Source organism: Elgaria multicarinata, chromosome 8 (genome assembly GCF_023053635.1).
Source record: "Elgaria multicarinata webbii isolate HBS135686 ecotype San Diego chromosome 8, rElgMul1.1.pri, whole genome shotgun sequence".
NCBI lineage: Eukaryota > Metazoa > Chordata > Lepidosauria > Squamata > Anguidae > Elgaria > Elgaria multicarinata.
The window spans coordinates 72,263,379-72,280,988 of NC_086178.1; the positions used below are offsets into that span (position 1 = coordinate 72,263,379).

General features: G+C 41.2%; 1 protein-coding gene across 1 annotated transcript in view; it reads left to right on the forward strand.

Moving 5' to 3' along the window:
• The window catches only part of LOC134403153 (deleted in malignant brain tumors 1 protein-like), a 42,926-nt gene extending 28,077 nt beyond the window's left edge, over window positions 1–14,849 (forward strand). The window contains 1 exon segment of the mRNA XM_063133262.1: window positions 14,458–14,849. Coding sequence (XP_062989332.1) covers window positions 14,458–14,849 — 392 coding nt within the window.
• The last annotated feature ends 2,761 nt before the right edge of the window (window positions 14,850–17,610 follow it).

Consider the following 17,610-nt stretch of genomic DNA (forward strand, 5'->3'; position numbering starts at 1 on the left):
GCCATATTGTTTAGCTCAAAATGCTTAACCATAGTGGTTTAGCATGTTGTCTGAACAGAGTCGCTATCATTAATTACATTGGACAGATTATAGCATTGCAACTGTAACGCCGAGCTAAGTAAGTTTCACTGAAATGGATTCTGTCTCTGGAGAGGCTACCAGTGAGGGAGGAAGCAGCAGCCAGGCACCTCTCCACCGTGCCTGGGTCCAGCTCCAGCTGAGAGCCCCCTCCCTCCTGCTACCAACTGTCTCTGCAGAGGCCACCAGTGAGGGAGGAAGCAGCAGCCAGGCACCTCTCCACCGTGCCTGGGTCCAGGTCCAGCTGAGAGCCCCCTCCCTCCTACTACCAACTGTCTCTGCAGAGGCCACCAGTGAGGGAGGAAGCAGCAGCCAGGCACCTCTCCACCGTGCCTGGGTCCAGGTCCAGCTGAGAGCCCCCTCCCTCCTGCTGTCAACTGTAACTGCTGAACTTTCCAACTAAGATTGTAGTGCCTGAATTTGCTTTCCTTTTACCCCCTCCTCCTCCTCCCTCCCAATCCCCTTTCCTTTTGTGTCATGTCTTTTAGATTGTAAGCCTGTGGGCAGGGACTGTCAAGAATTACTTTTGTAAGCCGCCGTGAGAGCCTTTTTTGGCTGAATGGCGGCATAAAAATCCTTAAATAAATAAATAAATAAAATAAATAAATATTGGTCTTAGTCCTGATCCAGTATTTTATAACTGAAGTGTTAAGGAAAGATTTCAATGGGCCCATTCAGAAGACACCTTAAACCATGGCTTTAACCATGGTGAATAAGACTTAACCTGTGGTTTAAGGTGTCTTCTGAACGGGGCCAATGATAACAATGAATCCAGATACTAACAAAGACTTCATCCTAATTTGATTTACACATGAGATATGCATGCAACACCCTGCAGTTTTCTTGACAGAACCACCTTGTTTGTATGCTGAAGGGGGGAAACTGCTTAGAGTTGAGAACTTCCAGTAAATCTAAAATGTAGCCTACACACACACACGCATGCACACACTTCAATGTATTTCAATAAACATTTGTGCCAAAGCAACCCAACATAATACATATCTACTTCCCTTTATGTAATGCAACCATTTTAACATGAACCCATCTTTCACAAGCCTGATTGCATTTCTCTCCCAGCTAAAAATGGTTGAGTAAATTTACTCAATAGCACTCAACACTTTCACTGGATTGTTCCTAAGTGCTGTTAAAACGGCTCCATCACACCAGCATTTTATCGCACTCTTGTCATGCCTGGTCAACACAATCGCACCCAAATAGCTTCTCCCTCTCAGTAACCAGCTCTTTGGTATACACCTGATCTGAGGGCAATTAAACAAGAAGGTAGACAGAACACAGGTGCACAAAAACTCAGGTTAGAGCTCGTTATTGAGTTTACTTTCTGGCAAAATTGGAATTCTTTTCCAACACTATTAAATCTTCTCAGTGTCATTCAGTAGAGGCTTTCTAAATGGTTCATGGCCTGCTACAATCCGGGCTAGGAAGACAGATGGTGGGACCATTGGTAGCACACTGTGACAAGTTTGTGTGGCATTTTGAAGATAAAGTTGCTCAAATCTGTCACAAATTGAATATTAGTAAAGATGCCCAGAGCAACAACTGAGAACAAGGTTTTACCCAAGTCCGGCTGACCACCTGTCTGCTTATTTATTTATTACGTTTCTATACTGCCCAATAGCCAGAGCTCTTTGGGCGGTTCACAAAAATTAACCCTTGCTCTTCATGGCTTATTACATCTAATAGGAAGGGGATATCCAGCTGGGTACAGGAGGCTGTAAATTCCTCCTTGAAAGGGGGTGTGGTACTGGACTCTTTAAAGGAGGTGGTAATTAGGCACTCCTGAAAAAGCACTTGGACTCGGATGATGTTAACCACTATAAACCACTAGGCAACATCCACTTCCTGGACAAAGTATTTGAGCTTTATCAACTCCAGGCACTCTGGAATGGACCTAATTATCTAGACCTCTTTCAATCAGACTTCAGAACTGGCTTTGGAATGGAAACTGCCCTGGACACCTGTGGAATGACCTTTGCAGAGAAAGGGACAGGGGGTGTTGATTCTTTTGGATCTCTTGGTGCCTTTCAATACCATTGACCAGAGTATCCTTCTAGATATGTTGTCTGGGTTAGGAGTTGGAGGCACTGCATTGCAGTGGTTCCACTTCTTGGATGGTGGATTGCAAAGGGTGGTCCTGGTGGATTATTTCTCTGTGCCTTGGCAGCTATGCTATGGAGTTCAATCCCCCATACTGTGCAACATCTACATGAAATCACTGGAGGAGGTTATCTGGAGGTGTGGGTTGAGGTGACATAAATATGCAGATGTCACCAAACTCTATCTGTCCTTTTAATCAAATCTAGGTGAGGCAGTGGCTGTTCTGAATCAGTTCCTCGACATGGTAATATACTGGTTGAGGACCAATAAATTGAGATTCGATCCAGATAAGACGAAGGTGCTGTTAGTGGGTCTGCCTGACTAAATGATGTTCAACCTGTTCTGGAAAGGGTTGTACTTCCCCTAAAGGATCAGGTTTGTAGTTTGGGGGTTCTCTTGGATCCAGCATTGTCAGTGGATGCACAGGTGGACTTGATGGCTCAGAACACCTTTTATCAGCTTGGGCTCATTTAACCAACTACATCCTTATCTGGATAGAGATCGCCTAGCCCCAGTTATCCACACTCTGGTAATATCTCATCTGGATTTCTGCAATGCCTTATATGTAGGTCTGCCTTTGAAAACTTCAGGTGGTTATTAACGGGGATTGGCCAATGGGATTATATTCTGCCAGTACTTTTCCATCAGCGCTGGCTGTCGTTCCATTTCTTCGCCTGATTCTAAGTGCTGGTATCTACATTTAGAGCTCCAGCTATTGGGCGGTATAGAAATGTAATAATAAATAAAATAATAATAATAATAAAAAAAACCTAAACGGCTTGGGGTCAGGTTACCTGAAGGATTGTCTCCTCCCATATAAACCTGCCTGTACCCTAAGATTGTCTTCAGCAATCCTTCTCTGGGAGCCCTCTCCAAAGACAGTAAGGTGGACGGCTATTAAGAAGAGGGCCTTTTCTGTTGTGTTGTCCTAGTAATGGGATGAGCTTCCTAAGGAGGATCACCTGGTGCTTGCCTTTTGCTCTTTTTGGTGCCAGGTGAAGTCCTTGGCAGGATCTACACTACTGCTTTATAACAGTTTGTAATGGTTTTGACAACTGTTGGAGCCCAGGAGGGGATCTACACTATTCATTACACCATTGTTTAAGTGCATTGTTGCGTCCTTCCTTGCTACGTTAGGAAATGCAACTTGAGCCCAGTCAACCGAAATACCTTTTCTTCTATCGTTTTACCCCGGCACACTCTTCTTTAGAACGTTCTTCATTATGTCGTCTCTGAAGTAAACCTCCTTCTTCCTGTAACTCTGAGCTTTGCTAGACCTGCCGGGATGGCAGGGAGGCGGGGCTACGCGTCTGTGGATTCAGAGCTTTGCAACTACGAATGTGCACAGCTGAGAGAGGGCGGCTGCCTGCCTGCCTGTTGATTCCATGCTGCAGAGGCTTCCTTCCACTGCTGTGGAACTGAACAGCAGCAGAAGAAAAATATTTCCAGACCCCCGTTGTTAGCTGCTATTTGCTGCGCACTAGAGCCATCTAACCGATCCTGAGAAGTTTGGGAGCAGGGAAGCCCTGCAGCGTTTTAAAGGGGCCACGTGGGCCCGGAAAGATAAGTGTTTTTTTAAAAATTAAGCCTCTGTCCCCCTCCCCCTCGTTGCGTTGTGCCAGCTCTCCCTCCCCTCAACTAGCAAAGCCCTCACTTGTGCGCCTCTGCCTTTGGCCGTTTGCATAACCATTCACACATATCCCCCCCCTCTCTCTCTCACACACACACACACACAGGATCACTGGGGAGAGGCTTTAACCTCCCCACTCCAGTGATCTCAACACAGCCAAATCACTGTTCCCAGACTGCTTGGGATCGCTGGGGGAGCAAGATTAAAGCCTCCCCAACACACAACACTCCCACTTCAGCCAAAATTGCTGTTCACAGGAAGCAAAGACCATGGTCACGAGACATGGCTTTGAAACACGGCTTTGAAAACAACGAAAGGTTGGGGCACATTGTTAGTATAAAAACTATTTTAATGGAAAGTGGAACGGTTTTAAAAGTCAGAAGAAACGTAACAACAACAGCATCACGTGACTGCTGACGTCATCTCTGCCAACTTGTTACGTTTCATCTAGACAAGTGTAGATTGTCTCCAGGACACATTCCATACCATTTTCAAAGTGTCATATCCTGCTTGATGTAGACCTGTCCCTTCTTATTTTCCCAAGCATTTTAGTTTCTGTTGTTATAAAACTGTTACTGTGATTTAAGACTTTACACTGCTGCTAGGTTTTATTTTGGTTTTTATTCTTGTTTTATTCTGTAGTTTTGAACTTTATATTGTTGTATTTATGTTTTATGTTGTGTTTTATGGTTTGAATTGCTGTGAACCACCCAGAGAGCTTCAGCTATTGGGCAGTACAGAAAGCTAAGAAATAATGGCTAAATAAACGTGGTGTAGCATCAAGAGAATGCACATTCAATTTGCCACACCAGCTTTCTCCAACCTGAAGACCGCACTGACACACGCACAAACAACCATGGTCACAGCGGAGCAAAGTAAAAGCTCACGGCAATACAATTGAACAATTAAATTAACATACAGATCAGCTCTCAAGAGGCCGCTAAACTGGACGACAAGATCTCATGCTTGCACTATGCTTTGACGATTTTCTTTTTTAAAAAAAACCATGAAAAAGCTTAAAAATAATAATAAACCAAACTACATAAAACAGAGGCCAGTCCCACCTACCCCTGTCTCAACCTGGATACTATAATAGGATTGCTAATTCTCAAAATAAATTTTAAAAATCTGGTACCTTGAAAAGGCCTGGAGCACAGTCGTCTAATAATCTGGGTTAGGTCTGGGACCAAGACGTGTTTCATTTCTGCTGGAGTTAAAGATGGAGCCCCATAGCCTCTGGTGAAAACAGGAGTGAAGCCCAGGACAAAAACATGGGGTTCATCTAAAGTATACAGCTAAGCAAAATTCTTCCAAAACTGTGGGTGTGATGGGTGGATGGCATTTTCTCTTGCTTTTGTGACAACTGGCCAAAAAGGAAGAAAATGGGGTTGAGCCCTTTTTCCCTGGTAGCAGGGGTGGGTGGAAGAAGAACAAGTTCTTCTTGAACCAGAGCCACACAGAAAGCTAGAAACACTTTCCACTAGTATTGTGGATAAAACATACACATTTCACCACTCCTTAGGATTTTGGATGTTCTTTCAGCCTGCTATTAATCAATGCTTTGATACAACAACCTGATGTCTGAGAAGGACAAGGGAATGAGGAGACCTATTATATTTCTTAAGCTCTTCAGGGTGAAACAGAGGTGAACTTTCTGCCCATTGTACTTGGTCACTTGTCTTTCTGAATGGAGTGTTTGCTTTCATCAGCTAAGTAAAATAAGAAAACAAATATAACCTGATTAAGAAAGATAGATAATCAGAAGTTATCTCCACTTGGGTAGGTCAGGTTCTTGATATATTTGGGAAAAGAAATCTGTTGTGCAACATGTTTCACACATAAAAAACTGAAATATTCAGCAGACTTGAGGGAAGCTAACAAATCATAGCATAAAGGTGAAATGATCTTCCCTGGGTAATAGCACTGCAAACAAACTTCTCCATAGTTATCACATGCTTGATCTATTTGAGCCTGAATTATCTTTTCTACATGTTCACAGGTAAAGGCAAGAAATATAAAACTTGTAATGTTTCAGCCCTAGGTGACATCTTAGATCACACGATCTTATTTCACATTAAGAAATATTGGCATGATCCAGATACTGTTTCTCCAGTCCCTTGTGCTAAGAACTGCTCCGAGAAACCCTCCCTGGAGAAGATGGATCTACTCCTGAAAATTGCTTTCTCACAGGTGTTGCTCTATGTCATGACTGTAACAATTGAAAATGGCAGAAATAAAAGAAAAATTAAAAGGGGGAAAATATATCATGGTTCAATTGTATCCAAATGGAACAATGGACCAAAAATGGCTAAAGGATAATAGAGATTGCAGAAAGAATATTAAATTTGAGGATTTGATCTTACAAAAAGAGAAAGAAAAAGAAGAAAATAAATCGATAAAAGGATTGATGAGTGAAATTTATAAGATATTATTGGAAATGGAAGCTCAAGAAGATTCTGTTAGGATGGTATGGGAAACAGATTTGAATGAGAAAATAGAGCAACAGGACTGGGGGAGGATATGGAAACAAAGAGTGTTGAAAAATATGTCTGTAAGGATAAAAGAAAATTATTATAAAATAATATGGAGGTGGTATCTAACTCCAATAAAATTTAACTTAATAAATAAAGAGAACTCGATACTTTGTTGGAGAGGATGTCATGAGAAAGGAACGTATATACATATGTGGTGGAATTGTGAACATGTACAAAAACTATGGAAAATGATGTATAGAGAAATAAATGAAATGACTGGAATGGATTTAGAAGAAACACCAAGTGTTGCATTATTATCAATGTATGGAAATCTCAAATGTAATCAAATGAGAATAGAATTAATAACGAACTTGTTAACAGCTGCAAGGTTAATGATATCCAGAAATTGGAAAGTTCAAGGGGATTATGATATAGAAGATTGGTATAAAGAAATATGAGATATTTCATAAATTAACATGTAATATTAGATTTAGAAGGGGAATAACAAAAAACAAAGATTTTGAAGAGATATGGAAATTGTTCCTAGAACATGTATTGTTAAAAGGGAGAGGAAGAACACCTCCAGAAGATTCAATGCAATTTTGGAAACTAGAATAAGATCCCGAGGGTGGGGAGCATTTATTAATGTGAGTTAGTTAAGAAGTAGAATGTATAGCTAAGAAATAAGAGGAATGTTATGTTATGTATGTATATGATTTATCATGTGTTGTTAAATAAAAATAAATAAATAAATAAACAATTGAAAATGGCTTCCCACAAGGTTAGCAAGCTTGTCCTGCTTCACAGAGAACTGTCCTCCATTTGAAGGAACCCTCTCTTTGAAGGGGCTGTCCAGTCCAAGTCTGGCTTAATAATAAAGAACCATGATTAGAAGGGTGATTGGGGTTTTTGATTGCTCACCAACAGTTTGCACCTGGATAGTAAATTGAGCAGGTACATCATTCACCTGGTCACAGTCCTCCTCACTGGTAAGATGAATAGTATCTCTAATTTTTTTAAATGACAGCAATTATTACTAAATTTGCATCTATACATATAAATTGGACATGGAAATTTTATGCAAATCTGTCTTCCCTTTTATCCTCTATGCATTTTCCCATTTTTGATGATGTGTAAGTGTCCACCCTATATTGGCCTGGAAGTCTCCATGCCAGTACTGTGTCTTCTAGGGGGCTGCCAGGTGTGGGGATTTTTCAAGATATTGGACTGATCTGTAGTACACTTCTTTTAATTCACCACTACAATAACCATTTTAAACCAACATTGAAATCACTCCACTGGCTGCCAATTAGTTTCTGGGTGAAGTACGAAGTGTTGGTTAGTATCTTTAAAGCCCTATGTGGTTTGGGCCCAGGTTACCTATGGGATTGCCTTCCCCCATACAATCCACCCCACACACTCAGGTCCTCTGGGTAGAATTTACTCCAATCAGCGAAAACTAGGCTGACAACTGTTACCCAGAGGACCTTTTCTTCTGCCACCCCCAGATTGTGGAATGGCCTGCCGGAAGAAATTGGTCAAGTTAATACTCTCTCCGAGTTTAAGACAGCCATAAAGACTAATCTCTTCTGGCAGGCCTACCCAGATGAATTTTAAACCTCAGAATTTTAAGATGTTGTGATAGTTATTTTAATATTGTATTGGTTTTATATGCTCTTTTAATCAATTTTATGCATTTGATTTATATTGTTTTGTTGGGTTTAATGTTCCCTGCCTCGATCCAGAGGGAGAGGTGGGTAATAAATAAATATTATATTATTATTATTATTAGTAGTAGTAGTAGTATTGGTGACATTCATAACACCAACTTTAATTCCCTTATAAGCCTGCCTGTATCTGTGTTCTTCATCAGCAGCCCTGTTGTTTGTCCTGTTTCAAGTGATGTTTGCAACCACTTGAGGATCAGGCAGGAGTTATATGAAATAAAGTTCTTATTTAACAAGCATGTTTCTCTAACTCATCACTCTCTGTGATTTCACTGTCCTCCTTCCTCCATCTCTGTACTGTTAATACTGATAATTATTTTCTGAAGACTTCTATCTGTGTCACTGAGTTATCCTTCCTGTCTGTTTTGAATGGGTATGTGTTCACTTGACCCTGGAGCTCTGTTCTCTTCCACTCCTTATTTTGTCTCACTGTTGGCTGTATCCAAACTTGTTCACCTGCATAGATAGATCCTTTCGCGACTTGTTGGTGTACAGAGACTGTCTTAATTTCTGTTCTGCTATTAGTTTAGTTTGTCTGTTGGGGCCCTGTCTGGCTGAAGTAAGTTGCCCCACAGTCTTTGTCTTTCGAGCCATCACCACCTGCTCTGGACTCCCATTTTAATGGCTGATACAGCTTTCCTATTGCTCTGAGGATAGGCAAGTCAGGATGTCTGATGGCCAAATTCCCACTGTCTCTGGAAAGCTCTGAATAATGCTTCCTTATGACTATTTGGGATCTGTAAGTGGATCTATCTCCTAAATGTTGGAGTACTCATCTAACATTATAAGATAGTATTTCTCTTGCTGTCAGCTCAGTATCTCATGTGGATGTAAAATCTCCTTGTGTTGTCTTTCTCCATATGGATTACAGATCTCACATTGTTCTTTCATGTATGTTTTCAACTGGGCATTCATGACAGGCCAGTACATGCTTTCTCTTGAGTTACTCCAGGCATACTCCTTCTGTGAGGCATGAGAGATTGATATGCCTCCTTCAATTGTAAATTGTTAAGGGGAGGCCCAGTCTAGGGACATTTCCTTCTTTTTAGCCCTAGATTTCTAGAGTTTCATGTAATCTTCTTTAAGACTGGCAGCAACCTTGAGCTCCCTGACAGCAATTACAGTGTCTGCGGCTATAGTATTTTCACTAGAACAATCACAGAACTGTCTAATGTATCAGTTTATAAGAGGAAAGATTTCAGGGGAAAGAATGCTGATTGTTACACTGCCATTGACACATATCCATTAAAAAGAATGGCATATTGCCTGAAGCTCAGGAAAAGTTGAGGACTTCTGGGTATTGCTATAGCCAGGGAAACCTGGATGTCACATGATAAAGCTTTAACCTCATCTCAAGTCAGATATCTTGTCCGTTGGACAAGAGGCAGCTGGACAACCATCTGCCAGGTATGCTTTAAGGTGGATTCCTGCATTGAGCAGGGGGTTGAATTCGATGTCCTTAAAGGCCCCTTCCAACTCTACTACTCTATGATTCTATGAGCATCTAGGTTGAGGTGCTGATACTTTTTACTAAAAATATGATGTCTAAACATCCTATCATAGTACAGCTACAACCACAAAGGGCTACAACACTCATATGACAGTACACACTTGCACTATATTGCCACAATAATAATTTCTGACAACTATTTTATCTCACAAAAATATGTAATACCACCATTGTTTTAAGACTGGTTCTCAGGTGATAACGTGCCCGCTCCCCAACCTTGGGAATCTGGAATTAATTACCTAGATTATAAGAGGGATGGTTTCTATGCAAGAGTGTTTAGCAGCAAACAATAAGCTATGACAGTGCTTTCCTTTATATATACTGTACGGATCAAATCACATAAACCTTCCAACAGCAAATGGAATACCAGGTGGCTATCTTGACGTCGTCTTTGCCCTGGGGTGGCTCCAAATTCACGCTGTGTCCATTAGATGATGCAGATGCAGATTCGAAGCCACCCTGGGGCAAAGAGCTGAAGGTGTACGGCTTAAAATTCAGGAATTTACCCTGACTTTTCCAGCCAGAGCAAGGTCAGCCTGGCTCTTTCACCAGTCTGACCTCACTTGGAACCACTCCGGGGGTGTTCCTGGGCAGAAAGTGTCCTCCTATTGGTCACTGGAAGCTGGCAGAGGGGGAGGGGGTGGGATGGGCAGGCCTGATGGCTGCCAAAAGCCTCCCCTCATTAGAACAACTTGCTGCGACCACACACCAGGGATAGCGCACGGTTTGGTGGTGGAGCAGCACCAACACCGTGCTGTGAAGACAGCCCCCAGGGTGTTATTGACGGCATGGTTTGACTCCTTGTTCTGCTTGTTTGTTGTTTGGAAGCAACAAGGGAATCCGTGGGGATGGGGCAGATGTACTTTAGAGTCCCTTCCAAGTCCAATAGTTGTTCTTGTTGCTACTACTACTGCCATAGGTCACTTGGGCAAATGTTATCAATGGCTCCCAGGGCTTAGAATTTTCAGGGGCAGTAGTTGTTGGAAGCAGTGGAGACACAGTGATGTATAAAGTCTGCTCCCAGGCTCTTTTGCTGCTGGTGGTGGAGGCAAATGGCGATCCAGGTAGGGGAGGATATGTTTTTCATAGACTTCTCCTACATCCACCAGGTGTTCCTGCTTCCATTACAACTGATACTACAGGATTATTTGGGGTGGGCCTTCAGTTAGGCACCAATATGGGTCCTTTTAACCTGAAAGAACTTTTCCCCTGCACCCTACTTTCTTGAATGGTTCAGGCACACTGGGCCTTTTGCTGTTTTTGAGGCACAGGCCAATGCCCAAACTTGCCAATGCATGGAGACTGTCCTGAACACAACACTGAATCTGCTCTAATATTGATTCATAGCTCCAATTGCTCTGTTCCTAATGTCATTGTGAGTATTGCATCTCACCATTCAGGCTCTTGTAACTTGAAAGTTTGCTTTTATCTTACAATATCAGACAGCTTTATTTATCCTTGAGCAGTTTATTTGCTCATGAGCTCACCCTTTCACCTTGGAAAGTCATTCTGCCAGAAAAACCTATGTAAACTTAGATTTCTTCTAAGGCTCTTGGCTCCTGAGTGTTTTACATCCCTTGAATTATTTTGACCGCCAAGAATAATATACCATGTTCCTGAAGTGAACCCACCATCAAAAATGTATTTTTCCCAGGTACAGGAACAACAGTGCCTACACATCACTTGTGGGGGAAACAGACAGTACTTTAAATTGGCGTCTAACTCTGGAACCAGAGTTCTTCATCTGTGGAGTGGAGCCTTCCTATAGAGGCCAAGGTGATTGCTAAGGGAATTAGAATACCAAGACTAAACCCCCACCCCCACCCTGGTTTTTGGCTGTAGGTTTGGCTGAGAGGTGGAAGGTGAGAGCCAGTGTGGTGTAGTGGTTAGAGTGTTGGACTGGGAGTCAGGAGATCTGGGATTCATTTTCATTTTCATTTGCATTATATTATGTTTTCCAGTAACTATAGCAAGTTTCTGAAGAAGCTGCAGTGAAACAGGTACAAAATCTGGAGTCCTGTAAAGCCATATCTCACTGTTGTGCTGGTTCCTTTCCATTTCAGCATTTCATTACTAAATACATGTAACTGTTTTTGAATGTTTTCACTCTGTTACGGACATAAGTAATTGATGTTACATGTCCCAATCTTGTTGCAATTTCTTTCGTGCTAACATATTATATTAGTCTGTTTACCCCAGTGACTTGATTGTTATTTAGACTTTGTGCAGTTGTGTGATGTTTAGGATTTGTCTCAGTTGGTCTAGTCCCCACTCAGCCATGGAAGCTCCCTGGGGCAGGATCTACACTACTGCTTTAAAGTGCTTTATAACAGTTTTGACAACTGTTGAGGCCCAGGACACACTCCATATACAATTGTAAAAATGGTTATAAAGCGCTTTAAAGCAGTAGTGTAGATCTGTAACTTGGGCCAATCACAGACTCTTGTTCTAACCTACCTCACAGAGTTGTTGTGAGGATAAAATGGAGAGGCAGAGAATTATGTATGCTGCCTTGAATTCCTTAGAAGAACAAAGGTGGGATATACATGTAGTAAATAAATATAAAATAATCCTCCCTTCCTACTCTATTGGTTGCCAGTTGTAGTAATTAACCGCAGTAATTTCCCAGCATTTTGGAGCTTGGGAAAACATGGACAGCCCTCAACACAGCATGTTAATCTGAAAGAGTTTTTTGTTTTGTGAGTGTGTGTGTTTTGTTTATGGAATATGTGTTTAATAACTTGAAGTGTTGAAATGAAGTGTTCAAAGAAAAGAAAGGACAGGTAGTTCCCAGGATTTCCTACACAGAGCAACACATGCAGAGCTGATTCCTGCCAATCAACTAAAGCCAACATAGAAAGGTTAGATGGAAGTTTTGAAAGAATATGTTATTACAAGAAACACTTTAACAGCCATGCCAAGTCCACAAAGATCAGCCTTGATGTCACCTCCGCCCCTCTCCACTTTTGCTTATGTAATTAATCTGTCTGTTATAGGTGGATTAATGACTAAGCACCTTTGTTTCTAACATGGAATTTAACATCTGTGCAAGATTCCTAAATGACCGCTATTTATTGTTCTTTCCATTTGCAGCACGAAGTGTTTGTGTGCAGGTTGGTGGTGGGTAGCTAAACTTTAGTTGGGTTTGGGCCAAACTGGTCAAGTTGTTTGTGGGTACTTTGCCTCAGCATAGCTAGAGCTTCTCTCCCTCCAGCAAATATCAGCTACAGCTGATTGCAAACACTCCTCTTCTTCCCACAACATTGTCCCGATCTCTCTCCCCCTCCCCACATGGGCTATTTGGGTGGGGTAAGTTCCTACACATCAACTCTAGTTTGTCCCTTAGAGCCAACAACCTATAAACAATTTTGTTTGTATTAAATCTGTTGTGCTAACGTTTTTTGTTCTTTTTCTCTGGGGAATATTCCAATGAACTCACTTTTTTTCTTGGTCAGACAGAAACTAATGCCTAGTTCTCACATACAGCAAGTGAGGTGTACACCTGTTTTTGGGATTGTTCCAATTCAAGTGCTTATGGACTGTGCTATTTCAGACTGAAGGGGGATTTATACTGTGTGGGGGTGGAGTGGAGGGAATTTCAGCACACAGAGAATTATATGTCAGGGATCAGTGTTATTTTAGTTAGACTCTGGTGTGGTAGTCTTCCATGTGTAGTAATATTTTACAGTGTTAGCTGGACATTTATATAGATCTTACTATAATCTTTAACCACAGTATCTCTATAAGTGTAAGAGCATAGCCTCTGCTTTTAGTTCTACCATAATACTGTGGCATTTGGAAGATGGATTAGATGATACCATTACCTTTGCAAAATTAACGTTTCCTGGAGCAATTGCATCAGATGGCATTATGTGTGATTTAGGAAGGTATTTCTTGCATCTTGGAAACCAGCCCTCCCACTTGTTACTCCAGAGCAATAATCATCAGTAACTGTCTATTTCTATGGATATGGGTTGTGAAATGAAAATACGCTGGACTTCCTTGGCATAGATTTGGGAGATCAAAATAAGATCAAATTGCATAGCACGTGTGTTCCGTTTCAGATTAGAATTCTTATAAATTCTGAAACATCCTACTTCTGTAGGCTAGCTGAAATCTGCATGAAAAATGGGTGCCCAGATACTTTTCTTTTGGATGCTGTTAATATATTTTGCTGTCCTACATGAATCAGGTACTGTGCAGGTATTGGCATAGCTTGGGGGATGAGATGTTTCTTTGTTACATCCCTGTAAAAATGGGATTGCCTAGAACTAGTAAGCAGCTGAACCGAATCAAAGTAAATATGGGGGGGGGGGAAACATTCAGCAATTAAACCTGATAAAATTACAGTTCAGTTTTATCTTTTGGTTCCATGCTTGGGATGAGTAGGAACAAAATTATAGCAGTCCAAGGATGCAAAAAGTGCAAGAATAGTTATTATAGAATAATAACTATTATAGTTATTATACACATTTTGAGCTTGTATGTTTTTATTCTGGGAAATGTCTTGACTGTTAGTAGGTGTATGTTTCTTCTTCTCTCTTTGACTGGTGATTCACAGGGGCAAACTACACATTATACATTATATGTACATTTGTAAAAGCCCCAACAGGCTGTTCTAGTTTAATTAAAAACTACCTTGAAATGCTACAGCTGTGAGGAGAGGAATGGATTCAGGTCATGCGAACATGCGTAAAGAAGTAGTTGATGACCAGGCTGAACATGGAAGGATTTGAGGGAGGGGGTTACCTTTGGACCTTTTCTTTGCTCTTAAAAATTGCATGAGTTAGTGGAGATTGCAGAATTGCTTCTGTTCGGAATTTCTGTGGTTAAAACTGTTTTCCTCTCAAACTGCTCCTAAATACTTGATAATCTGGTGTACTTCTATATGACTTACAATCATTTTGTTTGTGTTTTGGAAAGGTGCCCAGCAGCTGCGTTTAGTAAACGCATGGAACAGATGTGCCGGGAGAGTAGAGGTTCATTATCAAGGAAGTTGGGGGACTGTTTGTGATGATGACTTTGGCATGAAGAATGCACATGTAGTGTGCAGACAACTTCACTGTGGCGAGGCAACAACTGTGCTGGGATGGTCTTATTTTGGCCCAGGGTCTGGAGACATCATCCTGGACGATGTGAACTGCACAGGAAGTGAACTCTACCTCTGGAACTGTAGTCATGCTGAGTGGTTCATAAATGACTGTGAACACAATGAAGATGTCAGTGTCATCTGTTCAGGTAACATCTCTCTGTACACTTCCAATTGTTGTAGAGCTTTTGAACTGCAAACAAACTTCAAGGAATACAACTACTGAATGCACAATAAAAGCCATCTGGGAGATTATCTGGTTGTTCAAATATTCAAAATATTTGAACAACCAGAAAATTGAATAGACAGGAGTTGGATCTAAATTTAGTCATACTTAAAAGTCAGTAAACCTGTTAAAATCAAGGAGACCTCAGTCATATTGATTTCAATGAGTCTACTTTAAATGTGATTAATGCTGAACCCTACCCCAGGAATGCAATTTATATCGGATTATGCTGGCTTGCATATTATAGAAATTTAGATAATGAGAATATTTAGAAACATAGGAAACTGGCTTTTACTGAGTCAGACCATTGGTCCATCTAGCCCAGTATTGTCAACACTGACTGGCAGCAACTCTCCGGAGTTTCAGGCAGGATTCTTTCCTTGCCCTACAAGGAGAAGCCGGGGATCGAATCTAAGACCTTCAGCATGCAAAGCATGTGCTCTGACACACTGAGCTATGCCCCCCACTTAGAATTTTGAAGGATCAGAGAGTATGGTTTCTAATGTACAGCCAGGTCAAGCATGTTCAATACAATAGATTTCATTCTTTCTCATCATGGAAACTTAGATATCACAAGGAAGAAACTGTGATATACACACACACACACACCATTAGAGTGATGGAATTGTGTATGGGAGTCTTATTACATCTGAAGCTGGGCTATTGCAAAGTGGCTAATTTAATATTAGTGTCTAGTCACTGACAACATATTAACTATGCATCAAGAGGGGGCATGGCAGTGTAAGCAAGTGAAAGCAGGAATTAATACAATGGGTTTTTTCCTGTGTGTATGTATTCTATGATTCTGTTAAACCAAAGATAAGCTTTGAAACTACTCAAAAAGCAAACTGAATGTCATTGGATCATGTCCATCAGTGAGAGATGAGAGTACAAATGATCTCAGAGCTGTTTGCTTAGTCTTATTGGAAGGATTTGCATAAAAAATAACATCAGATAACATTGTAATTTATTCAGAGATACAATTCAAGGACAATTAAAATAATAATAATTTCTGTTTCTGTATTAACAGATGCTGGATTTCCACCAACAGGCAAGTCTGTTTATTTAACTTGTGTTTAGTTTAAAAAAAAAAACAGCTAAAAGTCCCCCATGTTACTTTTTTGCCCCAATGCACCATAGGTATTTGACCTGAAATATTAAATCACACAATGTGGTTTAAATGTTATATTTTGTAAAATTGTATTGAAATACATGTAATTTTTTTAAGCCATTAGCACGTACTTCCCTTACATTGTTGAAATTTAAGATTTTGCCATTGTTATATTCCCACCCTACTGACATTTTTATACCCCTGTGAATCAATGGCATATGTTAGCAGAACAGAACCTGATGAGGCTGAGCTGTGTGAAATCCTGGTTGAAGGAGCATGCTTTACTCTGGATAAACCACACTGGAGACTCTGAGGCCTCAGCTAGACCTATGGGGCTAGCATGATGGAGGGGTGAGGATCTCGCGATATTGTTATCACGAGATCTCCCCCTCTGTTTACATGTGGTGCCCAATGACCTTGGAGGGAGAGGACGTCGCTCCCACCATATTTTTAAAAGACACAAAAGGGTAGTTGTTGTTGTTGTTGTTGTTTTAAAAAAACAACCCCACTCCTCTCACCCACCCCCGATGCATGGTTCCCAGCTCCTCACAAGTAACCATGAGGAGCTGGGACAAACCGCAATGCCCGCCCACATGTTCTGCGGTCTCAGGATCATCCCGAGACCACAGAAGAAGCAGGCTGAAAGGGCAGGGTGAGATTCTGGGGCAAAGGAGGGATCATCCCTCCCTGTTCCCGGGATCCCCTGTGCGTCATGTGGATGCACAGGGACGATCCTGGGGATCGCCCCGGGATATCGCCCCATCTAGCTATGGCCTGAGTCAAGGGAATATGAAAGCTTTCATTTATTGCAGGAAATACGTGTTGGTTAAGAGGGTTCCCCAACCCGGGATGGGGGAGACCCCAAAAGATATCTCCTTTCTGAGAGACAAGAGCATGAAATGTAGGAAGTGAGGTCAGCAACCCTAAGAGTACCAGTCCAGCAATAGAAGGAAGGTCAGCACAGGTCAGAAGACAGTCTAGGAAGCTTGGAGGTCCTCTATCTATCCTTTTTTTTATTTTCCTTTTGAAGCTAGCTGAGTTGTACCCACACTTTCAACAATATATGTATTCTCTCACATATTTTCTAGATATAATAATCTTAAGAAAAATACAGCTATTACAACTTTGAAACGCCAAGCTTGCCTTATTTTGTATTTGCAACTGGCATTTATGCATGGTTATAAATAAACTTGTGAAATGGGAAAATTTCCGTAGGAAAATTAATGCCTGGAAATTTTCCCATGGAAAGCTTTCCACCCCACATCTCTTGGTCACACCTTGCTTGTGAGGAGTATTTCACAGTAGCTGTCAGAATACGGCTGTAGGAGCAAGACTATTGTGCTTGGCATCAATGAATGTTCAGTGGTGCTACCCATCTGCTTTGTTTCTTCTTGTTGTTATATGTATATTACCCTAATAGAATCTACCGATTAAAGCACTGCGCAAAGTTTTGTGTTTGTGCAAGTAGTTGCTGAACAGCACTCGTGGCTGCTTCCCTTTTGCTTATACTTCTTTGGATCCAACCCAATGTAAAGATTTTTTAAAAAGCATGCACAAACACACACACACACACATTGAAAAATATATAGTCATTGTCCCACACTGGAGAGAAACATTGTTTTCCATCAAACTCCATAAAAAACCACATTC